Consider the following 25,085-nt stretch of genomic DNA (forward strand, 5'->3'; position numbering starts at 1 on the left):
ACCCTGTAAAAACATTCAATCAAAAGATGCATATTACTTTTTCCAGCTCAATGTTTATTTATGACAACCCTATTCAAGATAAAAGAAACACGCGCATAGTACCTACCTACGCTATGCAACGCGTACCTAATAAAGTGACAGGAGTCAGTTGATTTTACTTTAGCACGTTAGACCTGTATCTGATTTGTTTCAATACAATCTGTGGCAGTGGTTTATTCAGAATCTATAAGTGTTTCGGTTTCACAGATAAGTCTCAGACACAATATATGATGTACATAAAAAGCCTCTAAAGTTTTATTTCGGTGTTCATTTACACATTGTTTATAATTCAGAAAAAAGCTAGTAGGCTTGTTTTTGCGTCGGGGGTTGAAAAGGAAAGGAGAAATCCAAATTTCATATTTTTACTGTCTCGTAAGGTTGAAATAATCAGTCAGAGGTCATGTAAGTATTATAGCAGGTTTTATGTTATCCGGGCATTTAAATAATTTCAGATGTCGAATCAATAATCAGCATCAGTGAGACGATGGTTGCCGAGTCGCTGGACCGTGCGTCCTTGGTCATCGCGCTTTCGCAGGACAGGAAGAGTATTAGCGAAATGAAAAAGCTGTCAAAAGTTCTAATAAATCACCAGCCTGCCATTAGTTGCGGTAGGTAAAAAATTCTTTACTTTATCCGTATCTTTACTTAATCCTATTTTATCCAAACATTTTATAGCCTTATTTAAGCTTTTATTGAGGTTAAAATTATGAATAGGATTTTTAGGGTTAGTTACCAAAAGGGTGCAAACATGACTAAGCATCCGCTTTATGTCCGGTTGCTCATCCGTCTGTCTCAATGTGGTCTTCTGATTTAGGCGTAATAGGTGGCCAACTAAAGTTATCACTCAATTAATAAATGATATTATGGCTTGTGCTTCGTTAAAGTTGCCGGAGACGGCCGATTGGCGCAGTTTCAGTTTGACCCTGCTTTCTGAGTCCAAGGCCGTGGGTTCGATTCCCACAACTAGAAAATGTTTGTGTGATGAGCATGAATGTTTTTCAGTGTCTGGGTGTTTATATGTATATTATAAGTATTTATGGATGTAGAATTATAATGCCAGTTTTTAATTCCAGTGTAACGCCAAATTATCTGTATTTGGCGTTACACTAAACTTGTGTTAAAAGTATTTTGTTGTTGTTATTTAATAAAAAATTAAAAAAAATGTTTTATTTGTAGTAACCGCGTCAGGATACAACCCAAGTTCATCGGGTAGCGTCACAAAATTGCTGCCAATTAAAGACAAAACCATTACACAAGAAGAACAAACACATATGAATAAACAAAATGAAACTGATGTAATGATTTTCAATCAAATGAAGTCAGGTATGAAATTATTATCGAAGCTTTTTATGATTAAGTTCAAATTACCTGATTTGCATAAAAATATGCTATAAAACTTTATCGCATTATTAAAGCTGTATAGCTGTAATTATAATGAATTTCTATAGCAAGTATCATGCGCTATATTAAAGTTCTTGTCGTAAAATCTCTCTGCTGATGAGATGCCTACTTTGTCAGTCAGAATAACCTGCGTTTGACTTTGTATGGAATTCAATTGGGTATTACTAACGTACCTAAATTATTTAAAAATAAAATTGCCCCCTCTCTCTCTTCTATCGAGATAACCTACCTACCCAATAGAACCTAAAATATCATAAACTTAATTAGCCTGATTTTGAAAATTTTCAGAACAGTGATTGTTGTTATCAAAAAAGATTTAACTATTTCAGATGAGAATACAACAAATGATATAAAACAACACATGTCTCAACTGCATCCGAATTTATGTGATACAGGTAAGGACTATATTTTAAGCATGGGTTATTCCATGTAGGACTGAAGTGTACACGTATTTATATCAAAATACCCACCAACTCAATGTCATGAACATTGGTTTTTAATTAAATTTGTAAATCCTAACCAATTTAATAAAATATATGGCAAACATGAATTGATAGTTATAAAAAGTTTAATTATAATATTTACCCACTTTATAAATTTACTGTAACACTAATTTTGTTCAATCTGCAGTAAGTAACGGTACTGGATACCACGCAACTCCATCGGCAAGCATCAATAAAGTGCTCCCAACTAAGGACAAAAGCATTATAGAAGAACAAAATTTACCTATCAAGACACAAAATCGTAATGACTTAGTGATGGTCAATCAAATGACTTCAGGTAATAATTAAAGAAGTCTATAAAGCGTTGCTAATAAACAGCATGTATCAGTAGTATAATAGTTATCAGCACGAATCCTAGATTTGAACGTGATAGTTTTATTGTTTCCTTTAACCAATGCTTTGACAATCACATATATAGCTTAAATAATATAACAATTTAAAAAATCATTTTATTGTAAATAAACACTTACCGAAGTCGTATTCCGCATTTAACATTAAGCACCACTGTCCAACCTGTCCACTAGAGCGATCGCACCCTGTTCTACCCCAGGATGGCGCAGGCCGCAGTTAGATATATTGTGTTCTTGCAGAACTTGGAGTTCGAGCTACATGTTTGACACAGTATTATTTACTCTTTTAATTAAATACAAAGTCCCGTGTAGATGGATCGGGAATTAACAAAGCAAATTATTATAATCTCTTATAAGCTATTTCCTTTGAGAAAGAAGGCAGAAACCTTGGCCTAATAATTCAAAGTTATTGTAGTTGTCAGAAAAGATTTTGCGATTTCAGATGAAAATACAACAAAACATATAAAAGAGCCAATACCACAACTGCGTCCAAACTTACGTGATACAGGTAGAGATGTCATGTTTTCAAAATGTTCATACATACAATTTTTTGTCAATATTGTTGGTGCCACATAAAAGAACGGTGATGGTTGATCTACACAATAGTAAACACGTGTCAATGCTTCTAAATAAGTGGTCGATTGCCCAGCATTTCCGGAGGAAATTTAAAATTCAATGAATAAAAATTCTTAGTCGTCGTTCTACGGTTGTTTTATGATCTCGCAGGAAACGTTTATTTAATTGGGTTAAAAAGTATCATATCTCCGTAGGGTGCAAGCAATCTCTCTGCCATTTTTTGTCCAAAATGAAAAAAGGTTTAGCGATTAAGCTAAACATCTATACTTATAATAAATCTGTAACTGGAAGATTTCTGTACATTTAATATATTTTGAAAATTTTTACTGGGGGATGCTTTATGATCGATCCGAGTCCGATCTATCCGATCAGAGTCCAAAAAAGATTTTTATTGAATTTTTGTTTGTCTGTCTCCGTTAAAACTGCTGAACGGATTGAAATAAAATTTGGTATCCATATCGTAGGGCTTTTTTCAGAGTACCTGAGGCATATCTGCATTCAGGCCAAGCAAGTGCCAAAGTTGCACAAGATCGGTTCGCAGTGCCAAGAGAAAAAAAAAACAGTCACAGTTTCAAATATTTATACCTATTTCAATGAGTCTACAAAAGTTTGTTTTTTCACTGGGACATCTAGTAAGGGCCGTTTAGACTTGTCAATTTAGCTCTTTAAAGATAGACAGATTTATCGAAGAGAGAAATGAAGGCTTTTTATCCAATTTTGATTTGTCCTAGCGCGACCGTCAAAGAACCCAAAGCCCAGTTCCAATTTCAGTATAATATTAAAGTTGGATCCAAATCATCACAGTAATTGCCTGATCACAATAAACATTGAATCTAAGTCTAAAAAATCTAAATAGGTGGCCATTGTTTGTTACATTTTAAAGCTAGATTTAAGATCCTTTCTTCTAAAATCAAATCAAATAGAAAAAGTGATATTTTTTTACGTTTAAGGCTTAAAAGTCTAGTCACTTAATACCGCCATTTTTTTTCTTGTAATGTAAATGTTTTTATTCAAAATTGTTATTTTCCTTTGTGGTGGGTTCTGTAATATAATGTACTAAAGGCGAAAAGGGGATGCAACAATCGAGTTTTTTGTTATTTATCATAAGTATAGTTTGTTAATTTTCTTTTTTCAAATTCAAAATTCATTTATTTCAAGTAGGCCTAATATAAGCACTTTTGAAACGTCAAGTCTGTTTGTTTGTAGTGACTCTACCATTGGTTCGGAACGCAGATTCTACCGAGAAGAAGCCGGCAAGAAACTCAGCAGTTGCTATTTTCCAACAACAATTAAAAACTAATTGGCTGATTTTGGTACTTTTTATACGCTGGAGGCAATCCGATTACACTTTATTGTCGTAAAGCTAGGTTAAAACTAAGCCAGTAAAAAAAATTGCTTCAAGTAATCTTAAAGATCCTTTCAATGTAATTCTACGCTCTTCGAATGTCATACACTATTAATTTTTCAGGAACAGACTGCGATGTGAAGACGTCAAAACAGCAATCAGCCAGTGTTTTGACGTCCAGGCATATCCTAGCCAGTCCTCCCCGTTGCTCGAATACACGTGATGATATAAGTGGAGGTTAATATTGTTCATAACTTTCTAGTCTAAATCATGTTCCAATACGAAATCCTTGAATCCATCCAGGATTTGATTGTCAGGTCGGCTCATAAACTGATGGATGGCTTTTCTGTCAAAACATTCTGGTTCAGCATGAATAATAATAATACTAATAATCATTTATTTGCAAGAACGTTTGTACAATATCAAGATGTTGGTAAACAATATAGTTAGTTTAGCATAACATTCTACTAAATAAATAGTGTGCAAATTTGGTTCAAGGATATTAAAAAGATCAACCTTAATTAAATGTCAAATTAAATTAAAATACTACAAACACATGATAAAATAAAAAGTGACGGTAAATAAATAAATAAATAACCAAATCGAAATAAATGATCCATAATTTATATTTAAAATTATTTAGTTTATAATAAATATTCTTTTACATCATGGATCAAGGATCTTTTACATGAAGGATCAAGTCCTCAGGTCACGCGTCGGTAACTCTTTGGTTAACCCCGGATATCTAAAACCTTACTACACGGTCAAGGTCGTTTCCACTATGACCCGATAAAAATTGTCGTTATTTATGAATCGGGGTTCATTTTATTTTAACCTTTGACTACCTCCCTGGCTCCGTGAGTCCGATTTCCGTCAGGGGCAATTTGGAAATTCATTGTTTCTGAATTTTCTCTTGTCTGGTCTAGTGTGTCTGGTCTGCTTTGGCCAGTGGCGTGCGCTTCATACACTCACTAAAGCACTGCCTACCCTAAAAATTTAAATACAACTCGTATAGAAGGAGAATTTTTGCCCTATTTATGAAAATGAACTGCTGAATGCATAACCTGGTAAGGAATCCGATGCACGCCAATGGCTTTGTTGTAAAAATCGTACCGGAACACTAAATCGCTTAGCGGCACGTCTTTGTTGGTAGGGTAGCCACGGCCGAAGCCTCCCACCAGATAAGAAATCATCAAAAACAGAAACAGTATAAAAAATGAAAACACTTTACACAGATTATAACAAAAATATTTGTTTATGTTGTCTAGAAAGACACATAGACACATCGATCTTGATTCTTGTCTACAGATTTTTCAATCGTTGCGAAGTTCTCTCCAAAGTTTACGATATATTATATTTTTATCCAAGCGAACTACTCCAGTAAGTAGTAAAAATATTAGCCATCCATCTTACTGAGTCAGCGGAAACTTCGTCAGAGACTGCAGATTCTATAATATTTATCTTCTCGTCTCTCCTTACTTTTCTATTTGTTACTTATGTTTATTGCATAGCAATCGTCTGAAGATCTTCTGTGATGTTAAGGGCTATTTGAAATGTAACTTGTTTTGGGTAAAATAACATAGCATGGAGAAGGATATAATATCTTAACCTGTATGTATTTTTTTATATTTGTTCATCGATTTATGAAAATCGTTTCTTGTTTGAAAGGGTATGAAAGGGTATGATATATTACCTACTAAGCAGTAGCAGTATTGCCATCTTTCGGAAAATATCCTACAAACAACAAACAAACTTGATTTATTTGTTAACTTTTCTTACAGATTGCATATTTGTGTACGACCGTCCGCGATGCGTGGTGCACAGCTTTTTCACTGACGCCAAAGCGCAGACAGACGTCCACCATCGCAATTCTGGTTTGTATTCTCTATAATTATATGTTATAGATATGTAATCTATATATGTAAAATAGATATGTTTTATACACATTCCTTTAAAAGGGGGGAAAGTGTTACATGTAATTAGGATTGTTATTCTAAAGGTCGGTATGAGAACAAAACGATCAATAAAGTCGGTTAGCATCCACTGTCTTGTTTGATTGACATTTCACTAGTAAAGTGAATTATAGTGCATTCTCGGGAAACAGTCCTGTTGATCGGTTACACTGGTTAATGAGCAAATCAATAAATCGGTCCAGGTCATTTATATCACGTTGGAGCAACGTCACAGGTAAGGTTAGCTCCATATTTCGCTCGTCTGAGAGTCGTATCTAGAGATATTTGACAGAACCTGTATATGAAACTACACTAACTCCAGAAACGTTTGACAAGCTATCTGTTTTTATACAAACTGCCCTGTACTAGGCCAATAGGTCGTCTTGTAAAAAGATGAACGCAGGCTACACGCACGAAAAATCATGACTCATTGCCACGTTCCGCCTGAGCCGAGCGTGGAACAAGCGATAGAGAGGCACGATAGGCCTAAGCGTTCGGCTTGTGACGCTACTATCTCACATCTACGGATCGGATCGGACGCACGTTATCACGCACAATAATCTCCCGTGAACCGGCTTTAAATACAAACAATTTTTTTTATTATGGTATTGGCATTTTTTAATACATATTATTGACGAACCAAGAAGATGGTGGAAAAACATCACCTATAAACAAAGCGACACTTCGCAGGGCATGAAAAGAACACCAACCGGTGGCTGGGTGTTAAGCCTCATATGCCTGAAATTAGGTAAACCGACAACCACGGCCTTCAGACCTGAACACATCGATGCCCCGGACGAGCTCTGTCACAAAAAGCTATATTTTTCAGCACCTACCTTCTTGTGAAATCTTTCAGATATTACATGCAAAAAGCCAGGCAGTATATCGAACCGCTCGATTGGACTGGCGACTTCGTTTGCCCATCATTTGCCTTGCTCCCGCCAGAAAAGTTACATTGGTGGAGATGTTTTATCGCCTCAAGGTATTATTTTAATGTCTTCTCGTGATTTTATTTTCCCGAAACAATATTCAGCTCAGAAAACCTATGTCTATGCGGATATGAACCTGTGTGTTTTGTTATAATATCTCTTAGTTACCTTTTTTCTGTTGCAATAGTACTTAATCCTAAAACCTATATTGACCTTGATTGTTAACACAGCTGACGAATGATAACACGGCTGTCTACTCGTATTTTTTTTATGAAATCTTTGTATTATTGCTCTCAATATATTAATTTAAAAGTCTTCATTAATATGAATATTAGCCTAATACTCCTTTTTAACTTGCCTTGCTTTTCTCAATAACTTGTCACCTAATGTTATTATTAACTGTTCACAGTTTATAAAGCTCTGTACGAAACAACTAAACTAATAGCAAAAAATGGTTCAGCAACTACAACTCCAAAAATAAGTGCTGTCCAAGCAACGACCAAGAAAACAGGTTATTTATCGTCTTTATTTCTTTACTTAACTTATTTATTCTATTCTATTCACATGTCATCTGGTCGCTACTATTACACAGTAAATATATATGCTAATAATATATTACTCAGTAACGACTCAATTAGGATCGATTTAGCGAATAGGTACATTAATTTAACTTTTGCATTTATGTATATTACTTATTCATAAAAATATTCATCAGTCATCTTAGTGCCTATAATACAAGCTACGCTTACTTTGGGGCTAGATTGCGATGGGTTTATTGTCTTAGTATATATTATACAATAAATATAAATGAAAACCGAAATAATATTTCAGAGGTTTCAGAGGTTTATTATTGACTGTCTGTGAAACTGAAACGCTATTAGTTTTTGCGTAAACCATTGCCATAGTTTTTACTGAAAGGAATCAGATCAATCCTTTACATCACATGCAAAAGTATAATCAAGTGACTCCTTTCACTTTACGCCGGTTTATGTCGGTCTTTTATCTTCAATAGAGTTGTCATAAGTAAACAGTTAGAATGTTTTTAATGTAATAATAAATATGCTTCTATTGACATTATATTTTTACAGCATTCCTTATGAAATATACTTATGCACAGTTCAACAGTTTTTCGTAATTCCGTTACACGTTGTATATACTACATATTTTCATTATTTGCTTTGTCTGACGTACCGAAGCAGAAGGGGTAGCTGCCAATCGTATCTAGTGGCCTAGGTGATCAAGGGGGTAGATTCTAGTGACGGAGAATATGCGGATTTGACGTGTGCCTGCATTCGTGAGTGGGTGTAGTTATGGAGAATTTTCAGGCATGCTGGTTTCATCACGAAGATTTCTTTCACTTTTAACCGTTAAAGCAAATCATTTTTACCAATCACTATGAAAAAAAAATACGTTCCAAAACTAAACGGACAACTGCAAACCACTCAAATAGACTAAACAATAATAACAAAATACATACATATAATATGAGGGTTTTAATGGCGATTCAATGCTTGAAAGTAATTAAGAAAGAATTAAATAAGTATATTATGTTTATTAATAAACATTGCCACGTATTAACATAATAAAATTTGACAACAATTTATAAAATATAATGCAGTAATTTTTACTAAGTTTTATTTATCCTAGATAATGAAGATGCTATACGAGACCCTCGCACGCAAAGCAATGGTGTGTCGCCTATGCCTGCGTGCTTACTATCTGCGCCCGCGCATTGCTGTTGCGCACGATGCTTAAACGCAGGTAAGGTGGATACATATACTACACGACAGGGCTATAATAATTGATAAAACCAATACGTAAACTTGTATGCATTGAAATAGATACATTATTTGTTTAATTTGCAGGGAATATCACCAGTAGATCCATTCAAACATTGAAAAAACCTCTTTTGTGCTGCCCACATTGTAACGCCCGAATATCAAGATCTTATTACGGCAATAGCGGTTTGTATTTTTTTTTTTAATTGCCTTAAGTTTTATTGCCTTAGCTTTTAAAAGTTAGAGTTGCGTAGTCGAATTCCACGAAATGGAGGCTGAGTTGAAGTTGAGCGCTCTGGAATCCGCTCATGAAAGTTAATAATAAACATTTTTAATCTGTATTTTTTTTTTTACTTTGAATAGTCATTACCAGCCCACTACAGGCTGTAGTCAGTCACACTGGCCCAGTGTGGATTGGTGGACTCGACACGCCTTTGTGATCATTAAGGAGAACTCTCAGGTAGCAGGTTTTCCAACGATGTTTTCCTTCCCCTGTTAAGCAAGTTATTTATTATGTAAATGCTTAAAACTTACATAACTGAGGAAAGTCTAATTCAGTAAGTAAAGCAGAAGATTATTGCAAATACTTAGTATATAATATCTATTTACTTGTTTTGTAGAAAGTATGAAAAATATATCAATTCAAGCGGTGGCTGACTCCTTCTTGGACTGTCCGCAATGCAGCGCTAAAATAGCTTTGTTATCGAATGACAGTCATCACGGTAAGTAAATAAATGCAGAGTAATCTCTTATAAAAAATGAATTCCATTCAATTCAATTCAATTCGTTTATTAAAGATAATTATTGAAGATAAGTCCCAAACAATAGAACAAAATTTATTAGATTTTTGTTTTTTTACTGTTTAAAAATATTTAATGTAGCCCAGAATAAGTAGGCAGTCCTTTTTAAAATTTTTGCTTTGCATTGAAATCGGCTCCGAATTTCTGCGTGAAAACTTATTTTTCACGAACTCCTATTGACGACAGAACTCGTAGATTAATATTTAGTAGGATTATAGATGGAGGTTCGAAATATAGCTTAGAATTACTTTAAGCAGGTATGTACCTACTGTATACCTAATAATAATTATGTTTTTTCAGAGTCCACCGAAAAATGCATGGAGTCCTACTTAGTTGCATCTTGTCGATACTACAGTAATTTGCTCACAATAAAACTAGGACAAGTAAAAGAAAATTGTAAGTAACGAAAATTTCGAGACATTGAAGTCTTATTTAGTTTTATAGCAAGTTTCTAATAGACTAGCTGCTATCCGCGACTTCGTCCGCGTTTGTTTTAGTTTTTAAAGCATTAAGTTGAGTAGATATTCTTGTAAAAAAGGGGGTGTGGTTTTAAAGACAACTTTCTCTATTAAGTTTTGTTCAGTCATGTAGTCCTTAAGTTTTTTAAACATGCGATAAATTCTACATTTTTTGTCCGATTAAAATAAATTTAAAAGTATTTTACTTTTATATTCACCCTTGATGATAAAACTATTTATTTGAATAAGAACTACCTAATACTGCGATACTAATTTAGCCAGCCTACTTTGTAATGTAACAAACCACACTCAAAAGCTGCTATTGCGACTTAACTATGATAGTTGAATATAATCCCTCGCGGACTTTTTGGTAAGTAATTTTAAGTGCTTTAATCATGCAGTAAGTATATTATTTACCTATGTCACTTGGTTATAGCTTAGATTTCTTTTGGGGAAGAAATTGTTAAAATCGGTCCAGTACTTTCGAAGCCTATTGGGGGTACAGATAAACAAACAAGAAAAATCCTCTTATTAATATTATTGTATATACTTAGTATTGATAAGCTCTAGATACTGGTGCCAATAATTCTGTTATAGATAAAGCTTACTGCTTAATTGACACGTCTGAAAATAACGGGATCTATCTATAGGGATTTTCGTCGATAAGATAGAGAAATATATCTTTATAAGTGCCAAGACTGAGATTTTCTGCCAACGTTTACTTATTTGATTGAGTGAAAGTTAATAACAGTTAGCGTCAGTGACATTACGGTTTCCCAGTATCATAACTAGATGCCGCTTCTTCGATACCGTACCTATAAATCGTAGTTAACTTTTACGCGATCGAATAAGTCCTAAACGTAGGAAGAAAGTCTCACACTTTGGACACATATCTGCCAGGATACCCATACTTTCAACGCCTTAACTACCTGTAGAGCATAAATATGTTTTGTTTCAGTCATAAAGCACTTAGCGCTACCTATCGAAGACGCCTCGCACCATGCAACCGTTACTTTTCCGGACAATATTTCCCACTGCACTGTCTCAAATAATAACATCATCTTGACCGAAGCATGCACTATGAAACCGAGCGGCAAGCAAGACGAGAACTGCGAGGCGAAATTCCTAAAACAAAAATTTAACCAACACTCTTGTATATTGTTTCCAGCTTTGAGTCTCACTGATGTGAGGGGAAACGATAAGAACGATTTGAAAAATGTTTATTGTATTCTAACCGCCATTGAAGGTAGGGTTCGTAGGTTGAGGAACAACTTGACGTATTAGTACAACGTGATTCTAAGAGATGGCGCTGTTATCTAAAATATTTCAATTAAACTTCATTGCAGTTTTTAATTATATGTAATTTTTAATTATATGTAATTTCTTCATACAAAGTATTTCCCATACTTGAATGTTTTTAACAAAAAGCGCTTCAGAGATATTTGCAGATTGTAATGCCCTCGCCTAAAAAACAGAACTTTCATACAATATCCCGATTCACTGAGACAACTTGAAGACGTAGTTAATAGTACGAAGTTATTCTTACAGATGGCGTTGTTACCTAATTCGTACAACTTTTGACTTGTCAATTTTAGATTTAAAGAATTCTGTGCAACCGAGTCATCAACTTCAGTTCTCTATGCGCATTTAGGTGGCTGCTTTTGGCGACACATCTTGAGTCACACATAATCATCTGTTATCACATGCTTTAGCTTAGATAGCTTACATTGTATTCAACACATATCCGGCCCACTACAGAGCGCGGGTGTCCCTTCAGAATGATGAGGGTTCAAATCGTAGACCACCAGCTGGCAAAGTGCGGATTTGTAGACTTCACTTGCCCCCTTTCTCAGGTTTCTTCACGATGCTATTGTGAAGCAAGGGATTGATCAGCATTATACAAATATAAATTTTGTTTTAAAATGTATATGTGAGACTTTTTGTCCAGTTTATATAAACTTGTGTATTAGAAGGTTCTAAAATGTGGCAAATGAATAAAATTAACTTTCATAATAATTTTGTTTTAATTGATTTTAGGTCATATATCATTTATTTATTTATTTTTATTATAAATGCTGTGACACAAACATTACAAAATGTGGAATTTCACGAATTAAGTAATACGAATATAGTTAAAATAACCAATTTATACAAAAAAAATCACATCATATTCCGCCATATTTATTAATAATTAATTAATACTTATTAGGTATAAAGGAAATGTATTTTTAACATTATAAATTCGCTTCATAAAAATTGCTTACCCAAAAGTAAAAAAAAAACGGATTGGTAATATCGTTTGTTGTAATGAGTGTACCAAAGCTTTTTTTTACAGTTTTACAGGATTTCAAATTGCCAGTTATGTTACTGACTTTAGTAAAAATTTAATCGACGGTTACCTTAACGTTTGTCAGAAGCTGTGATACACTCAAATCAACAATTATGTAATCATTTAAGACTTAGGAATATTATTTACATTCATAACAAATACATTAACATCAATAGAAGCTTTCTATACAAAAGATAAAATATAAACCATAAATTAAAATTGCTGAAAATTAAACCTTATTGGTATTGACATAAGATTTCTAACTGAATTTATTTACAAGCATTCCTTAATAGGTTCAAATTATGCCAAAAGTTGGCATTCAATTATCGGATGCATGTGCGTTCAATGTGATCGAACATTACGTCATAATTACTCCATTCGTAGTAGAAGACCTTTTTGTGGCAGAGCTTGTCCAGAGAAGTACTAAATCCATGTTTATTTTTGACGCCAAGCATCATTGTTCCAAAGGTTAAATTCACCCTGATAGTGTTTCGTTTGGTACAAGCAGAAGAGTAGACAAACTTAACCTTTAATACAAGGCTCATTAGGTGCATTTTACTATGCCGTTATGGTGATACATTTGTATTACGACTGTAAGCGTGCCGATACATTTGCTGTAGAGATCTGGACAAAATAAAGCTTCAAAACAAGATACGTTAGATCAATTTTACTCTGTCGTTAGAATTGCATTATTCGTGATAAAATTGCAGTCACTACGCTGGCCGAAGATGGACCGGACCAGTTTAAGCCTTAAAGCGAGGTGCATAAGGTCAATTTTACTCTGACATTAGATTCAGACATCTGGCTATAGAAGATTTATGAATTTAAGCTTTAAAACAAGATTAATTGGGTCCAGTTCACTCTGACGCTATTTTCATTCGTGTTACAATTGCAATCTTGCCACTATGGTGGCTGTAGATGGACCAATTTAAGCTTTAAAACAAGACCAATTAGTTCCATTTTACTCTGAAGTTATTGGATTGTGTTACAATTGCAAGTATGCAATGTCACATCATCTTTCAACATACTGCTTGGTGCTGCATATACTTCATAGGAATGTAGGTGTAAATGCTCATAAATTAACGATTATTTCCATCGTATTGGCACATTATTAATGAGTAGATAATACGCATTATAATACAACTTTTAATACTCTAAGTAACGCCACACCTTTTCCTTTTTTCCATACCCTGTTTCCATGTACCTAAAAATGAAAAAAAGTCAGTTAACATGGTACGATAATTTTAGTCTATGATTATTGGCATTTTTCTGTACATAAAAGATATACCAACTGCAATGCGCATTAAAGAACTGTTTCTTGTATATCTTCACTGTATACGACTTCCTAAAATTGTTTTCTTTTCTGTCAAATATCTGCTTGTTCTCCGCCAATTATTACCATAAATAAAAGCATAGAGATAAAAAGTTCGGAGGAGAACGGTTTTAATGTACTCTTAATGAAGCCCATTTGACGTATACCCAAGCCTTAATAAGGAATATAAAAGGCTAGTTAGAAATTATATATAATACTAGCGGACCCCAGCGCCATCTGTCGGGCTGATTTGTGAATCTAAACTATCCAGGGTGCCACCCAAACGCATACCAAAAAATTCAAATCGGTGCAGGCGTTTAGGAGGAGTTCAGTGACATACACACGCACACAAGAAATATATATATAAAGATTAGTATTCATTATAACGAAAAAAACTTTCGTTCCACTACTTTTGCCTGAGATCAATACTTTTAGAAATAACTTTGAAGTTATCACAAAAGATTACGCAGTTTCAACCGTAAAATTAACAAAGCTGTTTAGGGTCAAATGGGGTCTCAGACTGCTATAGTAAAAGCACTAAGGCGTTTTACTTAACGTAAAACGTATTTGATTACCTGAAAATAACGATTTCTTTAAATTGATTGTTAAATATTTTTCATAGATGGAGCCCTAGAACCTCTCCTTTCTAACAAGCCTTGTTAGAAAGGAGAGGTTAGCCATTTACAAAATAGCTCGAGAGAGGTAACTTTTGATGCACATACATTACATAATAATATCGTATATGGTAGTGAAATGATGCCCATAACTAAATTCTTAAACTTAAAACTAGAGCTACGAGGTTTCCCGATTGACGGCCGATTGGCGCAGAGTGCAGTCTACCCTGCTTTCTAAGGGAAGCAGGTTTGACTCCCACATATTAGTGTCAGGGTGTTCATATATATTCTAAGTATTTATGTATATTATTCATGAAAATATTCACCATTCAACTTAGTATCCATAACACAAGCAACGTTTACTTTCGGGCTAGATGGCGAGCCCGATGTGTGTATTGTTGTAGTATATTTATTTTATTTGTTTATTTAGAACTCTGCGTGTAAACTATTTCTGGCCTAAACAAAGTTATTATTATTATTGTCGGCCGGTTGGCGCAGTGGGCAGCGACCCTGTTTTCTGAGTCCAAGGCCGTGGGTTCGAATCCCACAACTGTAAAATGTTTGTGTGATGCACATGCTTTTTTTTCAATGTCTGGGTGTTTATATGTATATTATAAATATTTATGCATATTATTCATTAAAATATTCATCAGTCATCATAGTACCTACACGATGGCGATATATGTATTGTCCTAATATATTTATTTATTATTATAAAAACTCACCCATATCTCACACTAGAGACCTCGGCGTGAAAACGTGCACAAGCGAATCCCAACCACAGTCGGCTATCTGGTGAGGCCTCAACGCATTCCAGTCAAGGCCATACGTGAACTCGGAATGATGCCGTATAGTTTCTAATGGATCACAGCCGCGTTTTAAGTCCCATATCCTAGAAATACCATAAAATAGTAAAAATAACACATTGTTGTTTAACGAAGCATCGACCCATATTTGTCTGAATTTCGGTGTTGCCAGTGATCAATTATGGCGTCAAAACGTGGTTGCTAAATTTTTTTTCATTAAAAATCTCAGTCGATCAGTGGGCGCTATGCTCGAAATATCTCTCGAGGTCGAATCAGAAATGCGATGTGACTGACTCAATTATGGCACCGAAATGTTGTTGCTAAATATTTTCTTATTTGAAATCTCAGTCTGTCAGTGGGCACTAGGGAGTTAAGCTTGGAATATCTCTGCAGGTCAAATCAGAAATGAGAGTGACTGATGTTACTGAAATGGCAGTAAGCAGTGTTGCCAGTGATCAATTATGGCACCGAAATGTTGTTAAATATTTTCTAATTAGGAGTTTAGCAGGAGTTTCTCTGAAGAGCCAATCAGAAATGGCATGAGATGTGACAGTTACTGAAATGGCAGTGGTTGAGTCACGTAACTTGAAGGACCGATGGACGTTGGGTCTTAAGATGATTGAGTTATGACCCTCCACATCATTTCCACTTTGTAGCTGGATGGCGATGTGTGTACTTTCGTAATGTTTATTAACGTTACATTGGTAGAAGTTTGATAAAACGAGTCAGGGTACAAGCGGGTCAAGAACGAGTTATTTTTAAGTCCCCACGAAAGAACTATCCAGCAGTTAACCTTTATAGATTTTTTGCAGGAATACAAATATAAAATGGGTAAGATTTAGCCGAGGGTTAGCTTAACATTGTAAACAAAACATACGCATCCATCAGAAAACGTCAACCTTTTTGGAAGCCTTTCAAAAAGGTCAACATATCGATTAAACGTTCATATAATATTAAAGCCGTGTAGTAGCTGTCCTTGCAGATTGTATAAATCTTGTTAGGGTTTCACGGTCGACGCCGCTTACGTAACAAGGTAAAGTATGTTAATAAACGACGATTTCGCCCGCGTGGTTTTATTTTTTCGGAAAAATGAGAAATCCCTTACGCTATTATGGCAAAAGTAATCGGAAATAAATTTATTCTTACGCATGAGTGTTTAAAGTAAAATCAGAATTTGCTGGCACGAGAAAAAAAATGTTTATGGCACCTTTTGAGTCAGTAACACTTTCCATGTAACAATATGTTGGTTGTTCATTAAAAATACAATATATATGATTCAGGTTTCAAAGAAAAATCAAAATTAATTAATTATGGTCAAAATAAATAATTATGGTTAAATAGGGGATCAAAATTCATGAAAAACTCAGGCAATACCAGAAAGATTTTAAAACTATTTTTTTGCGTTATTCTTGAGGAAGGCCAGGTTATTTAGCATCACGCTTTGACCTTAAGGAGGGCACTCCAAGGAGGGCTACACGACACGGTAGGTCACGGTATACTGTGTAGAATATTGGAAGAAAGTTTCCTTCCGATCCTTCACAACGTCAGCTACTCTAGAAATAATAAATGAAAAATTACCTAGTGGTGAAATCATAAGATACCGCCGCTATAACGGACGGTGCATGTGGGGAAAACTGCACTCTCCGCACTGCACACTCGCAACCTGCAAGAAAGAGACAGATATTAATATTACGAATTTACGATGGTGACCTCGCTCAGAAAACAACGTTGGTAGTCCCGACGAGACAGATAACATCAAACGATTCGCTGGAAGCCGCTTGACCCAAGCGTTACAAGATCGTGGTATACTCCCTACAAAAGACCTTATTATTAAAGATATTTTTTTTTATGTTTTACCTACACTTGGAGGAAATTCCAAAAACAAAAAAAAATTTAAAAAGGCCTATACCTACAGTCCACCGCTGGATTAAGGGCCTCTCCCAACTACAGGGTTTTCCCCTTAATCACCACGTTGGGTAGACGGGTTGAGTTATAGAACGCAGTAGTGGCACAGAAGACGCTGCTGTCCGTTACAGTATTGTGTATTTGCTTTGAGTCGCTATATTCGACTACGGATCATGAAGTTCTGGATTCAATTCTCGTTAAAACGTTCTCAGGTTTTAGAAGAGAATGAATAAATGAAGTTATGAATGAATACACTTTTATTTTACAACAAAGATAAAAGTATTTACAGATATATAAACATAGAAAACAAAGAGCAAGATAAGGGTATAATTTGGTGGCCTTATCGCTACATAGCGATTTCTTCCAGCTAACCAAAGGCGAAAAGGGAAAAATATAGATTATAGATATTAGGAAGTTGTTGTCCTCCACCGTTGAAGCTAGTGATAATTTAATTAAATTTAATTGCTTAACGCACGTTACTTAGTTCGAGGTGCGTGCTGGGATTCGAACTCGGCCCCTCGAAAGTGAAATCGAACACTACACTGGGCTGTCACCTCTTCATAAATATAATATATAAAGTGCTAAAGGTGCTAGAATAAAGGTGCTAATTTATTTTTATTATAAAGGTTTAAATTTTATACCTTATAAATTATATTTGCTCGTAACGTTTATGTTAATTTATTAATATTTAAAAATAAATAATGATTTAAAAAAAAAATAGTATCAACCATATATGTTTCTACATTATGGATATAAAAAACTATATTTAAATAAATAAATAAATAAATATAATACGACACTACACACATCGCCATCTAGCCCCAAAGTAAGCGTAGCTTGTGTTATGGGTGCTGAGATAGCTGATGAATATTTTTTTATGAATATAATACACATAAATACTTATACTATACAGATAAACACCCAGACACTGAAAAACATTCATGTTCATCACACAAACATTTTCCAGTTGTGGGAATCGAACCCACGACCTTGGACTCAGAAAGCAGGGTCGCTGCCCACTGCGCCACTCGGCCGTCTTAAATATTTCATGTTTATTCTTTCAAATAATTGTTTTATAAATATAAACTATTTAAAACTAAATAAAATCTAAAACGTCCTCGAACCACGGCAGAATTGAATTTATTTTGAATTTGAATTTATCTGGAACGAGTTTAGGCAATAGGCCTACGTGACTCGGAAAGCACATTAAGTCATTGGTTATCATCACACAACGTTATGACATGACTCGTTATCTCATCTGGAGTAAGTTTTGGCTGACTGGAGTGACCAAGCGGGGAGCCGTACCAGCAGTACTACGTACAAAGGATGTTGCCGAACAACTAAGTACGGAGACTGGCCCAGGTCAAAGAAGAAGAAGAAAAAGAAGAAGAAGAAGAGATGATGAGATGACTCGTATTCTACCGCCGTCTTCTTTTTATCACGCTGTAGATAAGTGGGTAGTACTTATAAACACATGGATATATAGATAGGATTACTTTATTGCAACAAAACACGAACAACAAAAAAAAGAATACAGAACAGTATTCGGGTCCAAAGTAGGTTTTATAAAATTTTTAAGGCATATTTACATTTTCAGGCAAAAAACTTACCTTTTAACGTAAACATAGGAGAAGTGAGTCTTCTGAGGTCCCAGCCTCGAATGAGTCCGTCCGATCCGGCCGTCGCGAGCGCATGCGTCTCCATTCTACTCCAGTCGCACGATAGCACCTACGATAACCAACCATATACACTTAAAATAAAGTTGATTTTTCATTGAACGCATTCGCATCCTGTAATCACTTTGTGAAGCTAACGTAATAGGATATTAAGGCCTTCTGAAGTAAAGTGGCTTAACCCAAATAGTATTTTTTTTCATACAGTTGCTAGCGTTTGACTGCGATTTCACTTGATGATAAGGGACGATACAGTTCCAGACCGATAAATACACCGACACAAACAGGGTTTTCAGTTCAGCCATACATTTTTGCCTATACCTACTATATTATACACAATTCGTTAAAATAATACATTTAAAATTTTAAAAAATCCGACTTTCAATACAGTGTATATTATTCTACTAGTGAAGCCCTTTCATTTATTATTAATTGCGGAAGATGAGAAAATAAAGTCAATTTAGTTTCGTGAAGTGTCCAAAAGAATTGGCAATGTACTTGGTTAGTCTACAATTCGAATACATTAAGACACTTGGTTTACTAGCATGTGTAGTTACTTGCCGCGACCAGTCTCCCACCGGAATCGAACCTGCGAACATTATGGCCACTGCGTACGCCTTTGCAACTGGTCTTAAAATCATCTACGGAACTTACAGGATAAAAAATGGTCTATGTAAAAATAGTCTAAGTATGCAAAATGATCTCTGTTTATGAAATATACCTTTTTACATGAAGGTTTCTAGGTTTCAATAATTACTGAATTAGGGGTATTTAGCATCACACAAGTGTAGCCCTTTTAGCTCCAACCATAGCATTCATTAGAAACAATCAGTTTTTTGGATAATCGGCAAACATATGTTAACAGCATTTCATTTATTAAGACCTAATAAATATTGAAGGGGTTATGAGGGAATATTTTAAATTACATACAATTAACAGACTGCTGAAAATCAGAAAACCGTAGTCAAATAATAAAAGTTTTACCTCAGCTTCGTGGGCTTTTACAACCGCAGCAGGCCTCGAAGGTTCCGTACAAGTCCACAGCTTTAGATGGCCATCACCTGACACCGAAGCGAATGTGGCAGGCGAATGGGGCGAGAACGTTGCCGTGTAGACCAGTTGAGAATGACCCGCGAACGTGCTGAGGCATACTTCTGCTTCGGGGTCCCACTAAAATTGACAATCTTTAAATCAAAAAGTTTTGCTCCTGTATGTTTGTGTCCATAAAACTCGAAAAGTCCATGATGGATTGAATTCAAATTTTTACACAACGTTGCATTTTTAAACACGAGTGTTTTTATTCTTCACTTCGTATGAAAACAAGTATGATTAAGCCAAAGTCGTACTTGAGTAAGGAAACAATTGTTGAGTAACGTTACAGTAGAATAGAACTTATCCATCTTGTTGTAAAGTCCAAATTCGTCTATGAATCTATAGCAGCGCCCTTAGCGGAACGTTTGCAAAATAAAAATCAGTATCAAATAATTTGCGACTTTATAACAAGCGAGACAAAATATTTTAAATTGAGCTTAAGAAAAGTAGTAAAACCAGCCATATCAACTTCTCTATTCAATAACTTTTCGACCAGTTGTGAACTGTTTGTCTTCATACAACATTCATAATTTAACAACAATTCTACATAGATCATAAATGTTATATGGATATACAACAAAAGTGAATTACTTCTTCAAAAGTTACAGAATATGGATGCAGAATACGGAAGGTGAAAGTTAAATAAAATTTATATAGTATCGAAAGAGCGCTATCTAGTTACGACAATGCGAAACAGTATGTCACTAGGTGGCGCTATTTACGTCCCATACAAAATGTAGTTAACTTACAAGCGATCGAATAAGTAAACGTAGGTAGAAAATCTCACACTAAGCACTCAGATCTCATGGTATCAACAACTCAACAATTTTCAGATATATCAATCTTACCAATTTAACAGTAGTGTCCCAACTAGCACTCAATAAATGAGCTCTAGGCCAGTCCACCGAGCACACTTCGCTGAGATGTGCCCTCAGAACCCTTAGAGGAGCGGCGCAACCTCCCCTCCATACTATAACGGCGCCGTCTCCAGCACCACATGCGGCTACTCCATCTGCCGTGCCTGACCATGTCTGTGGGTAGGAAATTAAAGAGCTATTCATATGCAAACATTATATCCAAGTTTTCACTACTGGTTTGTGACATTGAAATGGTTTATCTTCTTCTTGCTGAAAAGGGCAACTGTGTTGGCTATTTGTTCTATTATTTAGCTGTAAACCACGTTCTTAGGCCGAGTTTATTACGGTTTTAAGAAATCCTTTAGGATCTGTTTGATTTCCTCGGGTTAATAGTAGCCGATGTTACTCTCTGTTCTTTCAACTCACTCTATGCCAAAATCAAGTTGGTTGCTTTCTTCACTAGAAAGTAACCGAAGAACAAATAGATAAACAAACACACACTCGCAAATATAATAATATAAGTAAGGTTTTACACCAGGCCAATTCTTGTGACAAATTTCCCTCGGGTAAATTACAACTGTAATTATTACCTGAATAATTCAAGGGAATCTACCAGGTGACTTTCTGGTTGCTACGATTCTCTGTATAATTTAGGAAATAGATAAGAGGGACAGATTATATCAAACAATTCACAGGGACAGATAATATCAAACAAGTCACAAAGAGCAGATAGACATAAGCACAAATAAACTGGTGTTTAGATCCCAACAAGGGATGGTTTAGCAGTTGACGCCGGTTGGTTGAGACAACACTGCAGGTTGATGTATCGTAAAATTTTCTTAGAATGTGGCAGTTATTAATCTGTATAAAACAAAAAATGCTTTATTTTTAAATATAATTTCATACATTTTTTTATGGCTGAAAGATAATCTATAAATACTTGTAGACGACAAAAACGTAGGTAAGCCTATTTAGTGCTTTCGTCATACTTGCGCTCTCATAACTGCATTGCTGTGGCTTCAATATGCTAGGTATTTCTTATGAATAACCATATAATAGCATTATGTTGAAGATGTACAAGGATATTGAACTGTGGACTAGATTCTAAAGCCTTTTTGCTATTAAATACTGACACACCCTCTATTTTTAGGTATTTTTTTCAAAATGACGCTTTTCAATTTCTAGGAATATGTGAAAAATAATGTATTCATTACAAATAAAGAGCATTTAACTGTCTTTTAGTAGCATCAAAATAATTGTATTATTTTAATATATATATGAATATAATATGTGGTTATTAAAAAACAAGGATTATTTAAATATATATAAATATAATGTGGTTTAATAACCAAATTAAATTCATATATGTATATAATGACCACAAGTAAATACTTGCAGTCAGTCTGTTTGTTCATGCTTCTCTCTGAAACGATTTGGTCCAATTTTGATAGGACTTGTACAGGCAGTTAGAGGATTACACATATATGCTACTTTTTGTTTAGGAAAAAGAGGTTGAAAAGCTATATGGGAGTGCTATGTTTTCCAAAGTTACTGACGAAGTAGAATGTAACTTATGCTTAAAAGAATACTGTATACTGAATTATGCAGTTATATGGTGTTGTACTCTTCACTGTTCAACACATGATAAATGGCTTAACATGCTCTCCTAGGTAAGGCATATTTTTTGTCCAACCCAGGATTCGAACCCAGGCCCACATGATCCGTTATTGAACACACATACCACTAGACCAACGAGGCAGTTAACACTACACTACTACTAATTGTAAAAAAACTTAAGTGCTTTGACTCAAATCAGTTCTAGTTGCTAGTTTCCCTGCAAAGACAATAACTTTGCTATACTTATTGGAAAGGTCAATGTACCATAATGACTACTCAGGTTCTTAACTTAGAAACCTTACCACATCGAACAATCCATCTGTCCACTCCAACTTCTGCATTTCCACAATAGTTGTCCCATCTGGTGCCAGTTCCAAGAAAAACAGAGTCCCACCTCCAGCCAGGCCATAGTATTGACTTGTAGCCACAGCCAACGCATCAGGTCTTGTGCGGGAGAAGCGAACACTGTAGCCATGCCGGCCCGGTGTTAGGAATGTTGGCATGCTGAGTGTGTAACTAGAAATATGATATTACTTTTAAAATAATATAATTAACAATACTAACACACACTCAAGTTAACATATCTTGGGGTGTACCTAATTTCTATGTGAACCATGTACCGTACAAATTATAATTGCCATTGTTATTTACTAAGTTTTTTCTGGTTACTGTGGATAATAGTGAATTAAGGTTAATGTCAATGGTACATCCTGGCCTTCTGCAAAGTAACTGCTACTTCCATCAAATATTTAAACATAAATGTTTTTTCTTTACTCAACATAACCTAGTTTTGTCATAGCTCTAAACCAATTCTAGATAATAGATGAGAAACTTAGTAGTTTTTTTTTTAACTTAACTACAAACATAGGAAACTTCTTGAGTTACTGAGATCAAAATTATAAATCTGACGTTCGAAATAACAGGTATCATGATAAATACTTACACAGTTATTACAAAAGGTGTATCCATACACTGAAGTAAAACTGAGCTATTGACAACTGAAATTTTGGTCACCATCAGCCTATTAATTCTCAGCATTGGGCATGTTAGTCCGGGTTATAGTCATTAACTTTTGATAATAATCATTAAACTCGCAAACCTGCATTGCAGCATGGAGAATCACAACTCTAATCCTTCTCACCCATAAGAGGAGGCCTCTATTAGGTGTTGGAACTACTAATAAGGTGAGTGTGATGACATGGTCACACGAAGGCTTAAACTGGCCTCCCCTTCCATCAGAGCGATTTAGAACTTTGACCCACCATGCTGCTTCAATGGGAGTTGGCAAACTTACCAATAAATAATTATTACCACATGGTCTTAATAAATATAAGGAATTTAATTATCATCCACCCAATAATGGCCCACTACAGGGCCATTCAGAATGAAAAGGGTTTAAGATGTATTCCACCACACTGGTGTAGATTAGTGGACTTCACATGCATTTGAGAACAAAATGAAGAAAACTCAGGCATACAGGTTTTCACAATGTTTGCCTTCACCATTGAAGCAAGTGATATTTTAATTATTTAAAGCAAACCTATCTTACAAAAAATAGAAATGCTGTCATTCGCACTTGGCCACCTGAAAGTGAAGTCCTAACCACTGTGCTAGCAGTGGTTGGTATCTGCTTTCATACAGCAGCAGATATGTGTGCCTGAATTTTGCAAGATCTTTACTACTGTTACAAATATGCTGTTTAAAGCCAAACCATGTTAGGTTTTAAATAAATAATAATTTGTATCTACAAGTTTTGGTAAATTCACTTATTAAATCAATACCCAAAGTAAATGAGCTAGAATTAAATTGTGCTTAGCAAACAAAACAATTTTTGTTATTTATTCAGAATATAGTGTCACAAAATTTTTTTAGCAAAGAAGTGAAACTTAAAAGTGTTGTGAATCAATAAGAGTTATGGTACATCAAGAAATAATTTTCTAAAATTTACATTTCTATTCCACATATTCTTTCTCTTCAAAGCTTTGATATCCTATTGTACCTATAAGGAAAATAATAGTACTGTTTTCCTATTAACAATACTTCCTGTAAGAATCCTTATGAATTGCTATTAGAAACCAATAATTTAATATCTAAGTAAAATAAATTGTCAGTATATTTTGAGTAATGTAATTACAAAGATGCATGAAAAAATTTACTCGGATTACATCTACCTACCATACCTACACCACCTAGAATTATTATAGATGATCGAACTCTGTTAAAAAATTGTTAAATGTCATTTTGGTAAAGAGCAACTGCAGAATTACTTGCCGGCTTCTGCTCTATAGAATCTGCGAATTCTGCTCTACCGAACCAGTGAAAAATAACGTTACGAAAATTACATACATGTAGTTCAAGTGCATGTAAAGTAAGACGAATAAAACGATTTTAGATATGTAATTTGCATTCCAAGGAAAGGAGTTTTAACCGCAAGCTATAATTTTTCCGAGCATTTACTCATATTCGAAACTATGTCATTAAAGTACTGAAATATAAATACCTATACGGTTCACTTACAACCTTAAAATTACTTGCACCTTACTTTGTTAGATCAATTTGAAGCCAAGTACATTTTCGCCCTGCACACAAATTTTCATTTCATTAAATATCCTAAGAAGGTTTTTATGTTAACAATAATTGATCTTACTGGAATAAAAAATTTAATCACAACAAAAACAAACTTGAAAAGTGCTAAAAATAACCCTTTTTTAGAACTGTCAAAACAATTTTTGACATTCCCTTGAAAGAT

General features: G+C 34.8%; 2 protein-coding genes across 3 annotated transcripts in view; one reads left to right on the forward strand and one right to left on the reverse strand.

The window, feature by feature from the left end:
• LOC120626030 overlaps nt 1–12,144 on the forward strand; it is a 41,929-nt gene extending 29,785 nt beyond the window's left edge. Inside the window, exons 23-36 of the mRNA XM_039893310.1 lie at nt 492–647; nt 1,216–1,362; nt 1,770–1,835; nt 2,071–2,220; nt 2,736–2,801; nt 4,338–4,451; nt 5,996–6,088; nt 7,023–7,148; nt 7,505–7,606; nt 8,743–8,856; nt 8,961–9,059; nt 9,494–9,595; nt 9,974–10,069; nt 11,090–12,144. Of these exons, the coding sequence (XP_039749244.1) occupies nt 492–647; nt 1,216–1,362; nt 1,770–1,835; nt 2,071–2,220; nt 2,736–2,801; nt 4,338–4,451; nt 5,996–6,088; nt 7,023–7,148; nt 7,505–7,606; nt 8,743–8,856; nt 8,961–9,059; nt 9,494–9,595; nt 9,974–10,069; nt 11,090–11,415 (1,757 nt within the window). The 3' untranslated portion in view covers nt 11,416–12,144. The remainder of the gene's footprint in view (nt 1–491; nt 648–1,215; nt 1,363–1,769; nt 1,836–2,070; nt 2,221–2,735; nt 2,802–4,337; nt 4,452–5,995; nt 6,089–7,022; nt 7,149–7,504; nt 7,607–8,742; nt 8,857–8,960; nt 9,060–9,493; nt 9,596–9,973; nt 10,070–11,089) is intronic.
• A 273-nt stretch (nt 12,145–12,417) lies between these two features.
• On the reverse strand, nt 12,418–25,042 carry LOC120625875 (peroxisomal targeting signal 2 receptor). Of its 2 annotated transcripts, none has more exons than XM_039893126.1 (8): nt 24,879–25,042; nt 22,639–22,852; nt 20,711–20,893; nt 19,755–19,940; nt 18,708–18,825; nt 16,771–16,855; nt 15,112–15,278; nt 12,418–13,664 (listed from the first exon to the last, which is right to left on the reverse strand). In XM_039893126.1, exons 2-7 carry the CDS (start codon nt 22,837–22,839, stop codon nt 15,119–15,121), a joined length of 933 nt encoding a protein of 310 aa, XP_039749060.1. In that variant the 5' UTR covers nt 22,840–22,852; nt 24,879–25,042; the 3' UTR covers nt 12,418–13,664; nt 15,112–15,118. The 2 variants fall into 2 exon arrangements, with proteins under 2 accessions (XP_039749060.1, XP_039749061.1); XM_039893127.1 differs by having other exon boundaries at nt 24,854–25,042.
• Nucleotides 25,043–25,085: the final 43 nt, after the last annotated feature.

This window comes from Pararge aegeria, chromosome 8 (genome assembly GCF_905163445.1).
Source record: "Pararge aegeria chromosome 8, ilParAegt1.1, whole genome shotgun sequence".
Taxonomy (NCBI): Eukaryota; Metazoa; Arthropoda; class Insecta; order Lepidoptera; family Nymphalidae; genus Pararge; species Pararge aegeria.